The 12227-nt window shown below is 46.7% G+C and overlaps 1 protein-coding gene across 1 annotated transcript in view; it reads left to right on the top strand.

The window, feature by feature from the left end:
- The window catches only part of LOC311607672 (complement C5), an 82751-nt gene that overhangs the window by 24842 nt on the left and 45682 nt on the right, over positions 1-12227 (top strand). Inside the window, exons 9-17 of the mRNA XM_084799622.1 lie at positions 454-580; positions 2651-2766; positions 2875-3060; positions 4382-4585; positions 6279-6488; positions 6610-6759; positions 7959-8088; positions 9346-9417; positions 10720-10917. Coding sequence (XP_084655748.1) covers positions 454-580; positions 2651-2766; positions 2875-3060; positions 4382-4585; positions 6279-6488; positions 6610-6759; positions 7959-8088; positions 9346-9417; positions 10720-10917 — 1393 coding nt within the window. The remainder of the gene's footprint in view (positions 1-453; positions 581-2650; positions 2767-2874; positions 3061-4381; positions 4586-6278; positions 6489-6609; positions 6760-7958; positions 8089-9345; positions 9418-10719; positions 10918-12227) is intronic.

The following is a 12227-nucleotide window of genomic DNA, read 5'->3' as shown; positions in this document are numbered from 1 at the left end:
TTAAACAATGACGTAAACAAGCCTCCTGTCTCTTTACTTATTGTCTGCTCTATTATCAGTTGGTACGTAAGTCTGTGGGATCATCAAAACCCTTCCACACCTCCAACTCTCCACAAACTCATTAGAAAATAGCATTTTGGCTGGGCATTAATAACGCACACCTTTAACCCCAGGCAGATGTCTGAATTCATGGCCAGCCTGGTCGACAAAGTGAGTTCTCTGGCTACACAGAGATATCCTATCATGAAAAACAAAAACACAAGGAAAGAAAACAAGAAAATAACCATTTTAGCCTTCACTGTAGGCTCAGTCATTCGCTTTACTTGGGACAATAACACACATGGCTCCTAGTTTGCCTTCAGTTGAGAGGCTAGAAAAAGCCGACTTTGAAAGTTTTCCCTTTTATGTCCTTCTCTAACATGACTCTTCCTTTTATTCCTTTAAAAAAAAAAGTTGATCAACGGAGTGGCTCAAGTCACATTTGATTCTGAGACAGCAGTTAAAGAACTGTCATATGACGGTCTAGAAGATGTAAACAACAAGTACCTTTATATTGCTGTAACCGTCACAGAATCCTCAGGTAAGGGGTGTGTGTGTGTATGTGTGTGTGTGTGTGTGTGTGTGTGTGTGTGTGTGTGTGTGTGTGTATGCGCGCGCGTGCAGCATTCTTCTGATATAGAGTTGGACACTATATCAATGGTGTAAGTGATTTCTGCAGTTCCTTCACATTTTTTCATAGTTCAATTTGACCTTTCCTTTTCATTCCATTGGAAATGGACTTGAGCAGAGCTCTGGTGCCCGGTGGCCCTGACTCCCTATCACCAGAACTACAAAAGCAAATTAACCCTTGCAGTGGCTCTATGGGATGTTTTACTTGCGCATCTGGCGCCCAGTGTCCTCACCTGCCTAGAGCCAAAATAAAATTGAGGTTGTGTGTAAGCCTTTTGCTGAGGCACGATGTAATGAAAGGTACTGTACTGTCATCATCACCCTGGTCACCTTCTCTGCAATCATCAGCTGTACAATCAATCGCAGTATTGACCTTATGCTGAGGCTCCAATAGTGAGTACGCTCAGAGGACCTAAAGAGTGCCCGTCACACACTGAATGCCACCTGAGTGCTGGCTTCTCCCACTTTCTCTGCTCTTCACCAGGTCAGCCTATCATGTCCTTCGCATGTTTAATTTACATCATGCCTGTGGCTCTCAAGTCCCATCCCACGGCTGTTGTTTTGAGACAGAATCTCACTATGTAGCACAGGCTAGCCTCAAACCTACAGCAATCCTACTCTCTCGGCCTCTTAAGTGCTAGGATTACTAGTGTATGCCCCTGCACCGTGGCTCTCATGGTTTTTAAATAGCCTTTAGTTGCTACTCCAAGCAGAGACAAACTGTCTTCTCGTATGTGTTTATAACTAATGCAGTTTTATATTTTTAGGCCCATATCAAACCCCCAACCAACCTTGACTAGGTAATCTAGCCACATTAAGTATAACTGGTTTAAAGTAAGAGTCTTTGGTGATTCCTAAGGCGCCATTGGCCCACTGAAATTTGTCCTTCTACGGCAGAGAGTAGAGCACTGAAACACTTACGTTATTGAACACCGTGCATTGCTAGAGGCCCAGGAGCTGCTGGAGAGTGGTGGTGACACTATGCTCCTTAACCTGGCTTTTGTTTTCAACATTATTGTAATGTCTTCCTCTCCTTTGTTTTGTTCCTTAATTTCCTTCAAATAAACTTAATATAAGCAGTAGTTATGAGATACCCAAAAAGTGCTTATTAGTGCACAGGATTGATTACACATGTGCTTGAATAAATGTCACACTCTTGCAAACCATTATCACATGTTAACAAGGAACCTGTTACAAAAGCCTGGCGTGTGCTCTAAGCAAGGAGCTCGATGCTATGAGCCCGTAAAAGGAGGTGCGCTTCCAGAGGATTGCAGCCTGACCAACAACAATGTCATAAAGAGAACGGGTCTCAGAGAAAAGGTGGAGGCTGGCGGGGGGTGGGGGGCAAGGGCGGTAGGAGACGGCGTAAAGCTGGGTACCCTCCGTGGGCCAGGATAAGAAGGGCGGAGAGTGAAGCCTGATTTTCCAGGACAGCAGACTGGTCTGGCCGCATAGTGGGAAACAGGGGTGAAAAGCTGGAAAGGAAGTTAAGGAAACCAGAGGCTCGTGCTTTATCCTTAAAGTTGTCTCACTTTAAGCTGCCGGGTAATAGCACCTTCTGGACTTTTCTCTGCATCTTGCTGCGTCTTCTCCAGTTGTCTTCATGTCCCAATGATCTAACCTGGACACCTGCTGAGGCTCAGCCTCTGGATTCCCTGCGTCTTCCCTTGATCCTCTGAACACATCCAACAGCTGAAAGATGATGTCCTCTTCCAACCTCCCCCCCTCGCCAGTCCTGTGCTATAGCCTGACTTCCACGGTGAGGGGGAGGAGGGCGACATCTTTCTACGTGGGCTTTGGAAGGTCCTGGTCCCTTTCTGGACTCCCCCTGGGGAACCACATCCTAGTTACATTGGCTAAAGAATAAGCGGGAAGTGCGTGGAGGGGATGAATAAGCCTGTGGCACAGAGACCAGACCTTCATCCTGTAGACCATCATCGCCTTTCCGGAAACACTAATACAATGCTTGCTGCCCTTGCAGGGGGATTTTCGGAAGAGGCAGAAATCCCCGGCATTAAATACGTCCTCTCTCCCTACACACTGAATTTGGTCTCCACTCCACTTTTCTTGAGGCCTGGGATTCCATTTTCCATCAAGGTAGGTGAGGCTGAAGGAAATGGGAGATGAAAGAGAGCCGTTTCGGACGTGGTCTGGTTTGAGACAGGGTGAACTCCTGGCATCCATCTGAATCGCTCTGGCAAACAGGTACAGGTTAAAGATTCCCTGGAGCAGTTGGTAGGAGGGGTCCCGGTAACTCTGACGGCACAGACAGTCGACGTAAACCAGGAGATGTCTGACTTGGAACCCAAGAGAAGCCTCACACACGCCTCGGATGGGGTAGCTTCGTTTGTGGTGAACATCCCAACTGAAGTGACGGTGCTGAAGTTTGAGGTGAGCTAAATCTTCTTGCTATTTTCCCTAGTGCAGCGTGAGCTTTTGACTGTGTGCTTTGGCTGGTTTCGTCCCCGGAGTCCAGAGAATAACTCCTTAGTTTTACACCCAAAATGAAAGGAATGCCTGAGACGGTCTGCTAATGTAGTGAATGGGCCTTGACAGGCGAGTGGAGAGGGGGCTGTCAGATTTTGGGCCGGGGGAGGGGTTGGAAATTAACTATTTTCTTTTATACAAAATAGATGGTATCGGAATGCAGACACAGCAGAGTAGCAAAACAGTGGATACCGGTGGAAGCAATATTTATTCTCTTCCAACACACAATGTATTTTGTCTTTTCAGGGACTCTTGAGAGTCAGATGTCAAAGCCCTTTTCCCCTGATACATAAACTATTCTCCTTTAAAGCTCACTTCATCATCCTCTCTCCCAGGAAATGTATTTAAGTTCCCAAATAAAATCTGAGTCAGCTAATAATAAGATCACTGGCTGAAGCTGGCTTACACTGGCATCTACGGAGCTCCTATTAGGACAACACAGATTACAGCCTGTGGCTTCCACTCACTGGTGTCTACGGAGCCCTTATTAGGAGCCCTGTGCTAAGGACCTTATGAAAGACACATCTAATCAGTGCCGTGAACTGAGACTGTTGCCTTTACTGTTTCGTAGATACAAAGGGAAAGCATCTAATCTCTTTTAACTAGATAGTGTATCTGGAATTAGAAAGTGATGGACTGGGATGACAGCGAATACAAATCCAGCTCTGGGGCGTGAGTTAGGAGCCCTCCCACTGCCTGGAGGCGGGGCATCACTGCCCAGCGAGTGTATGTGCACTTCCATGGCATGGCTTCCTGCCGTAGCCGGGTCAGACAGCCACTGTGCCATGCATCCTTAACTCCGATGTTCCAGTCCTGGGTAATTTCTGCTGCCTCTGTCATTACTCCTTCCCGTGGGCCATCTCATCCCCTAGAAGACATCTCCAGTTCATCAGGGTATTTTAGGAAGCGTGTCCATAGTCCTGTCTTGGAACACCCTTCTTTACAAAAAAAAAAAAAGAGGCATTTATTTTATGTATATGAGTGGAACGTCATCAAGGCTCCCCCACATAGCCCACCCTCCCCTCAGCATTTCCTGTAGACTGTCTATAGCTACCTGATAGCCCAGCTATACAAGCACACACTGGGATGAAAGAGATGCTTTTTCTCTCTGGCAACCAGCATTGCAGAGTGTAGGACCCTGAAGAGACAAAAAGGCTTTAAAGGTTTTGTGTTACAGAAACCATTGCACACGGTCCACTTGGGCTTTCGAAACGTTCCTTCGCAGGTCAGAACTGATGCCCCCGAACTTCCAGAAGAAAATCAAGCCAGCCAAGAATACGAAGCAATTACATACTCATCTCTCAGCCAAAGTTACATATATATCGCTTGGACGGAAAACTACAGGCCCGTGCGTGTGGGAGAATATCTGAATATTATCGTTACTCCCAAGAGCCCATATATTGACAAAATAACTCACTATAATTACTTGGTAAGTACAGCGATGAGGGAGCGCCGCCCTTCCCCCACCTTCCCCCACCCACAACATTGTCCTTTCAATAGGGATGCTCCATAGTGACTTTTGCATTTGTATTTCCGAGCATGTTCAAGCACATCGCCTACAGCTTTGTCAAAACACTGAGGCAGGCGAGCGTCTCATGATGGTTTCAGAGTGGGGCGGATGAGAGGTCACAAGACAACATGGCCACAGAGTTGAGTGGGGAGGACCGTGATTTTGAGCTGGTTTCCTAGCCAACGACTCCATCCAAGATCTTGGATTGTGCCTTGGCCTATTTCACAGCCAATGATTACTTCTTACGCCTAATTCAAGTGTGTGTGTGTGTATTTCACTGACATAACAGGTCAGGGGAGCCAAATCTGGTTGGTAAGACTGGAGTTACCCCATCCTGTTTCTAGTCCAAGAGACGCATCCGTGAAGCATCCTGGTGCAGCCTCAGGAAGAGGGGTCAAAGAGTGTCGGCCAGTTGCCAAGGAGGTGGAGTGAATTAGTCCAGTGACTCGGGCACAAATAGGCAGTGACTTTTTCAGTGTTCTTTAGGAGACATTGAAACACAAGGAACATAAAAATATTAACTGATAACAGAATTAGGGGAGCCCTTTACAGGCTGCGTAAGACGAGTGCAGTCCTGCTGTCTAAGGACAAGCCAAAGGACCATCGAAGACATTTTGGTTTCATGGTTTTTTTTTTTTAACTCTGAGCCCCCATTTAGAACCTAACCCAGGGCTTTAAAACTTAATCCCCTAACAAGGGTTATCTACTATGAGCTACTTGCTCAGCTGTAGCATTTCTTTTAAGTCAACGAGACAGCAGAGGTTTAAGTGAGCTTAAGATTTCAAACAGGATTAGTTTCAAATGCAGCCCCCCCTCTTAATTCCCTATTATGTGGTTTTGAACTAAAATCAGTATGACGTTTAGAAATAGGTCCCAAGCCCCAGTTTCCCTCCACCCACACTGTGTGTGTGTGTGTTTGTGTGTGTGTGTGATGCATGCCTGTGTGTATATGTGAGCTCACGTGTACACAAGAGCATGTGTGCAGGTATGTGTATGTGCCTACACATGTGGAAACCTGAAGTTGACAACAAAGCACCTTCCTTGGTCACGCTCCCCTTTATTTATGGAGGCAGGTCTCTCCCTGGACCAGAACTTATTGGTCAGCTAATCCTGCTGCCCAGGTCGCCCTGGGGATTCTGTTTCTGCCTCCTGAGTGCTAGGACTACTGGCTGCTGTTGCAATGGCCTGTGTGTCAATTCTGGGCTTGAATATCCTTCCCCTTTGCGTGCCAAGTGCTTTACCTACCTCAGTTTCTACAGTGGAGGTAAATGTTCCTGTGTCACTGGTGTGTCAGGCGTGGTGGCACACGCCTTTAATCCCAGGACTTGGGAGGCAGAGGTAGGCTGTGAGTTTGAGGCCAGCTCGGTCTACAAAGGGAGTCCAGGACAGCCAAGATAATACAGAGAAACCCTGTCTCAGGGGGTGGGGAGGGGGAACGGAAAAGAAAAAAAGAATTTTAGTAGCTGTGAAACACCCAGCACACAGTCGAAACATACAGGTTCATTTTCCACTTTCTCAATTTGACACTTGCTCCAACTCTGAACTGCATCCCAACTGGAGTACGGGTTCAACTTCTGTTTCATTGATTGTTGCTACTGCTGTCTAATTTCAGATTTTATCCAAGGGCAAAATTGTACAGTATGGCACAAGAGAGAAATTTCTCGATTCATCTTATCAAAACATCAACATCCCAGTCACGCAGAACATGGTTCCCTCAGCCCGACTCCTGGTCTATTACATAGTCACCAGGGAGCAGACAGCAGAGTTAGTGGCTGACTCGGTCTGGATAAACGTTGAAGAGAAGTGTGGCAATCCGCTCCAGGTGAGCCGAGCTGCTGCGTGGCAGTGCGTCTACATCCCTTGCAGGTGGCGGAGGTGGGCGGTTGCCTTTGATTGGCTTTGTCGCGCACAAGTGACCTTTTCTTTTCCAAATGACCTTTCAGGTTCATCTGTCTCCAGATGCAGATGTGTACTCTCCAGGCCAAACTGTGTCCCTCGATACAGCGACGGAAGGGGACTCATGGGTGGCGCTTTCGGCGGTGGACAGTGCTGTGTACGGAGTCCAGGAAACAGCCAAAAGGCCCATGCAAAGGGTTAAGTGCCCGTCAGTGGTGGTCGTGGGGCGGAGTAGCTTCACAACGTGTGGGCTCGACGTAGGGGGAGAGAGTACAGAGTACGGGGCCTGGGTGGCTTTTCTTCAACATACTCAACACTGAGTTCCTTAGGTAGCTAGACCACCCTGTTTGCCGCTAAAGCACAGGTCAGCCATCCTTTTTGGCTCTTCTGAGCAGACGTGAGCTCCTGGGGCACCTGGGACTGTGGGAGCTACACTGGTCAGTCCAGGGAGTTCGAGGATTTAGGTCAGGGGTCGTGGTGGTTACTAAAGTAGCCCGAGGGAATCCAGAGAGGGGCCGAGTAGGAAATCGCTGCATTTGTTCGCTTGTTTGAATGCCCCCTCAAATCTGAATTTAGAAAGAGGAATTTGGAAGTGGCCAGAGTCCCCAGATCCCCATCGAGTTCCGCCACATTCAGCTATTACTTCCGGGCTTGAGTTTCTCTGGAGAGGCAGAAGGAACCAAGAAACTTTGACATTTAAAAAACATTTAGAGAGAAAGAAAAAAAAAGGGGGGGGCATTCTTGGAGTTAAAATTAAAGCCAGAATAAGCCACCTATAGTGCTTTCCCACATAGACTCCAGACTTTTTCTCTAAACCAAAAATTAATGTTGTAGGATAGCTCATTCCTTTATCCTTTCCCACACTGATTTATACATACATATAATATGTACCATGTATTATAGATAATATGTATGAATTATATGTAGCATATATATGCTATATATAGTATATGCTCCGGGAAAGTTCCTAAAATTCTCCTTATCAATGCTATTTGCTTTTTTGTTTGTTTGTTTGTTTGTTTTTTGTTTTGTTTTTGTTTTTGCTTTTTGAGACAGGGTTTCTCTGTGTAGCCTTGGCTGTCCTGGACTCACTTTGTAGACCAGGCTGGCCTCGAACTCACAGCAATCTGCCTGCCTCTGCCTCCCAAGTGCTAGGATTAACGGTGTGCACCACCACTGCCCAGCTTCGATGCTATTTGCTAAGGCTTCATTCTTCGTATATTTTAAATACAAAGGTCTTTATAAATACAACTGAAGGAATGAAGCTGGGAAATGTGGTGTTTGGCCATTACATAACAAATGCCCCGTGTATTTCACAGATTAGCTGACACTGCACAATGACTAATACCTTTAATTCTTTGGAGGAATAAACCCGGTGTTTCTCTTTTCTGGATAGGTGTTTCAAGCTTTTGATAAGAGTGACCTGGGCTGTGGGGCAGGTGGTGGCCATGACAACGCGGACGTATTTCATCTCGCTGGACTCACCTTTCTCACCAATGCAAATGCAGATGACGCTCGGTACCATGGTAAAGCAGTTGAATTTTATTCCTGAGATGCACCTCCCACACCTCGTGTTTATCCCACTGCCTGAGACTGCCATGACTCTGTGAGTCTCTTAGCATGCTTCACTGCAGCCGTGTATCAGGGAGTGAGGAGAAAAGCAGATCCCTGGAGCTCATTAGCCACACCCAGTCTAGCCAACTAGAGAGCTCCAGGCTCAGTGAGACCGTGTCTCAAAAACCCACGTTGTAGGAGAGGGCCATCTGCTGCAAGGTGTCCTCTGACCTCCACACGCACACTAGCGTGTATGTACACACACACACACATACACACCACACACACTCACTCACACACGCGCTCACACACACCCCACACATACCACATACTCACACACACCACACACACACTCACACACACAACACACATACCACACACACTCACACACACCACACACACACACCATACACACACTCACACACACACACATACTCACACATGTAAACACATAAATAAATATTTAACAAATTAGAAGATAAAAAAGGTAGCTCGACAGAAATCTGGCTCCCTAGTTCTTTGTAATCAATGGATCCAAAAGGCAGCCACACTTAAAACCAAGACGATTAGACGACCCAGGGGCCCCTCTCTAATATTCAGAGGTGTGACACACAGCGCCCGGTCTGTTCTTTTTCTTTTTTCTTTAGTCTTCTCTCATACAACACATCCCAACTGCAGCTCCCCTTGCTCCACTTCTCCCGGGTACTCCTCCTCATCTCCCCCCTCCCCCACCCAGACCCACTGCTCCTCTATTTCCCTTCAGAAAAGAGCAGGCCTCCCGGTGCTATCAAGCTAACGTGGCATAACAAGGAGCAATAAGACAAGCCACAAGGCTGCACACGACAACTCAGCAGGAGGGAAAGGATCCCAAGAGCCGACAAAGCGTCAGAGACATTCCCCACTCCCGCTGTTAAGAGTCCCACAAAAACCCCAAGCCACCCAGCTTTTTCAACGGGCATCTTCCGACTGGCTTTAGCCCCGCCTCCCCTCTGAGTCTATTCTCTGTACTAGACAGCTTGGCCTCCCCGCAGTCTCATCTCTGTCTGCTGTTACCCATCTTCAGGCATGCACGCGAAGGGCTGCACGGAGCCCTGCAACACAGCCTAGCCATCAGTGGGCTCAGGGCAGGCTTGTTAAACCAGCACTGTGGGTGTTTCAAATACGTACTTTTCATGAAACTCCCCCTTTGGAGTTTTAAGTCCTTTGCCCCGTGTTCTATGTCTAAACAGATGACTCGTGTAAAGAAATTCTCAGGCCGAAGAGAGACCTGCAGCTCCTGCAGCAGAAGATAGAAGAGCAAGGTACTCTTGGCTTCTGCTGACTGGAACAGAGCGTGCGTGCGCGTGTGGGAGGCTGGAGAAAATGGAGCGCTGTGGAACCTCCCCCAGTTCCTAAAGGACGGGCAAAAAAGGGATGTGCGCAGGCCCGCCAGGTCACCCCTTTCAGGAAGTGTAGTCCAAACAAAGCTGGTGTTTCATCGGCCATAATCCTTACTCGGGAACTACCCGTCTTTCCGGTTTGTATCACTATGGCCGGAGGTGCAGCTCACTGTGGAGCTCGTGCAGCGCGCACAGGCCCTGGGCTCTGCCCCATATGTGGAGGAAAAAAAGGAAGCATTCCTAGCTCTAAAAACTAAAAAATATTGACTTTTCTTACAAGTGTTTCCTTTCTACAGTCTTTGCCTAATAATTAAAATCATGTTCTTGAACTTTATCCTGGCAAAGTCCATGACTAACAAGAAACCTGTTTATATAACCGTTAATAGCATTTAAATCAGTATCTCTCAACCCATGAGTAGAAACCCTTTGAGGTTGAATGACCCTTTCACAGGGGTCATCTAAGACCACTGGAAAACACAGATATTTACATCACGGTTCACAACAGTAACAAAATTACAGTTATGAAGTAGAAACAAAAATAACTATAAAGTTGGGGTCACCACAACATGAGGAACTGTGTTAAAGGATTACAGCATTAGGAAGATTGAGAACTACTGACTTAGATTATTCTTTAAAGAAAAAAAATATATATATATATAATGAAAAGGATTTAAATGCTAATGTGATAGTTAACCACCTTTTGGTAATCAATTTTACTTATTAGTTTTAATCAATTATTTACATGTTATCATTTAAAGAATACGGACTAGGAAGGGTCGTCTAGACAGCTCATCAGTTTTGATGCTTTTACTAGGTGAGTGCTTACGAGACAGGACTTAGTGAAAGTCTACAGACTGTATCAGGAAAAAAAAAATGCTAGAATGAGGAGGATATCCAGTTACTCTACAAAACCAAATATGCCAACGTCTCCTGAATATATAATTTGTTTTACTCAAAAGGTGTTAAAGTCTTTCAAAAGTTATGCGTAGCTTAGCTGCTGGAGGTCCTTCAGCCACGCAGTGTGAGTTGGAACCGGCTGCCTGCTGAGGACACATGATCCCAGCTTTTGGAGAAGTCCTAAGTCAGCCGCTGGGGGGCGCTGCTGAGTTGGGGCAGGGGAGGTTATCTGATGATAGGAACCAAATATCCCTTGAGAGCTCTAAATCTGAGATGTTATGGTTATGGTTGTGCATGACGAGGGTTTGTGTGTTGTCACTATTTCAGCTGCTAATTACAAACACAGAGTGCCAAGGAAATGCTGTTATGATGGAGCCCGTCACAATGACTATGAGACCTGCGCGCAGCGACTTGCTCGCATTACCATTGGCCCAAACTGTGTCAGAGCCTTCAATGAGTGTTGCACTCTTGCCACCAAGATCCGAGAGCAAAGCCGCCTTAAAAACGTGCAGTTGGGAAGGCTCCGTAAGTCTTGAGATTTCCTGCTAGAATTCTATGTGATCGAGGAGACTTTGTGTAAATTAACGCTGCTGAGGAAGGCAACTTTGTTACTCTTGGTGGGGGGGGGGGGGGGCGTTGCGGTGGTACAGTTCCCAGTCAAGTCTGGATCCGGATCTGGTGTGACTCTAAAGCCAATCTCCCGCAAAGCTTGAGTGATGATTTGTCTGGTGAGCCTCAGGCAGGTAAACCCCTTTATTCCTGAACTCTAAAATTCTGTGGTTCTGTTATATTGTAACCACTGAAAATGAAGTTTGTGTTTACACTAACCAAATACCCTAAAAGACTTTTTTTCCCGGGGGTGGGGGGGATTGGAGGTTTCCCTGTGCAGCCCTGGCTGTCTAAGACCAGGCTGGCCTTGAACTCACAGAGGTCTGCCTGCCTCTGCCTCCAAAGTGCTAGAATTAAAGACAAGCACCATCAACTGCCCAGCTAGCAAAAAGACTGAGCAAAACAATAAGTTTGTTTGTGACTGGAAGACTTATTTCACTTTCAGCCAACAATCTGATTTTTTCCAATCTATAAAACTTCCTGTATTCAAAACTTTTAGGACCTTCATCTAGGCATCATTTTTTTGGGAAAAGAAGCAAAAGCAAACTGGCATCTCCCCTTTCCACTGCGTTTTGCTGAGCTCTGTATCTTAAGTGTTGCCTGGCTCAATGGGAACATTCCACAGACATAAACGGTATTGCATTTAAAAAAAAATCTGCACCATTAGGGACCCTTTCATCACAACTGCGCACATTTGAGTTGTCTCCAAGTTTTTGCTCCTCCGAGCATCCATCTGATGAACCTTCTAGCACATACATTTCTTCCCTACTGCCCACTTTTTCAACTGGCATCTTCCGATTGGCTTTAGCCCCGCCTCCCCGCTGAGTCTATTCCCTGTACTAGACAGCTTGGCCTCCCCGCAGTCTGATCTCTGTCTGCTGTTACCCATCTTCAGGCGTGCCAGGCTGTGTGTGGCTCCCTGCCCACCCTGGCTTGTGAATGACCTGCCCCCCCCCCCCAGTAGGGAGACGGCTTCGCTCAGGGACCCCAGGCCTGGGCTGCTTATGCTGATGTCCAAGACTGTAGTGTTTGGTAGTGTATCTGGTTTCCTAGGTTTCTGAGACTCTGTGGTAGATCCACAGCCCCTATGAATGCATCTTGGATGGAGCAGAAGGTCCACCCACTGTACTAAAAGAAATAGAAACTACCAACTAAGCCAGAAATCGCAGAAAACGGCCACATTTACTGATACCTCTAATTGCCAAAAATCACAAAATTGCAAATAA

This window comes from Acomys minous (genome assembly GCF_964271855.1).
Source record: "Acomys minous genome assembly, chromosome: 10".
In the NCBI taxonomy this organism is placed as follows: Eukaryota; Metazoa; Chordata; class Mammalia; order Rodentia; family Muridae; genus Acomys; species Acomys minous.
This window is presented reverse-complemented; position numbering and strand designations above follow the sequence as displayed.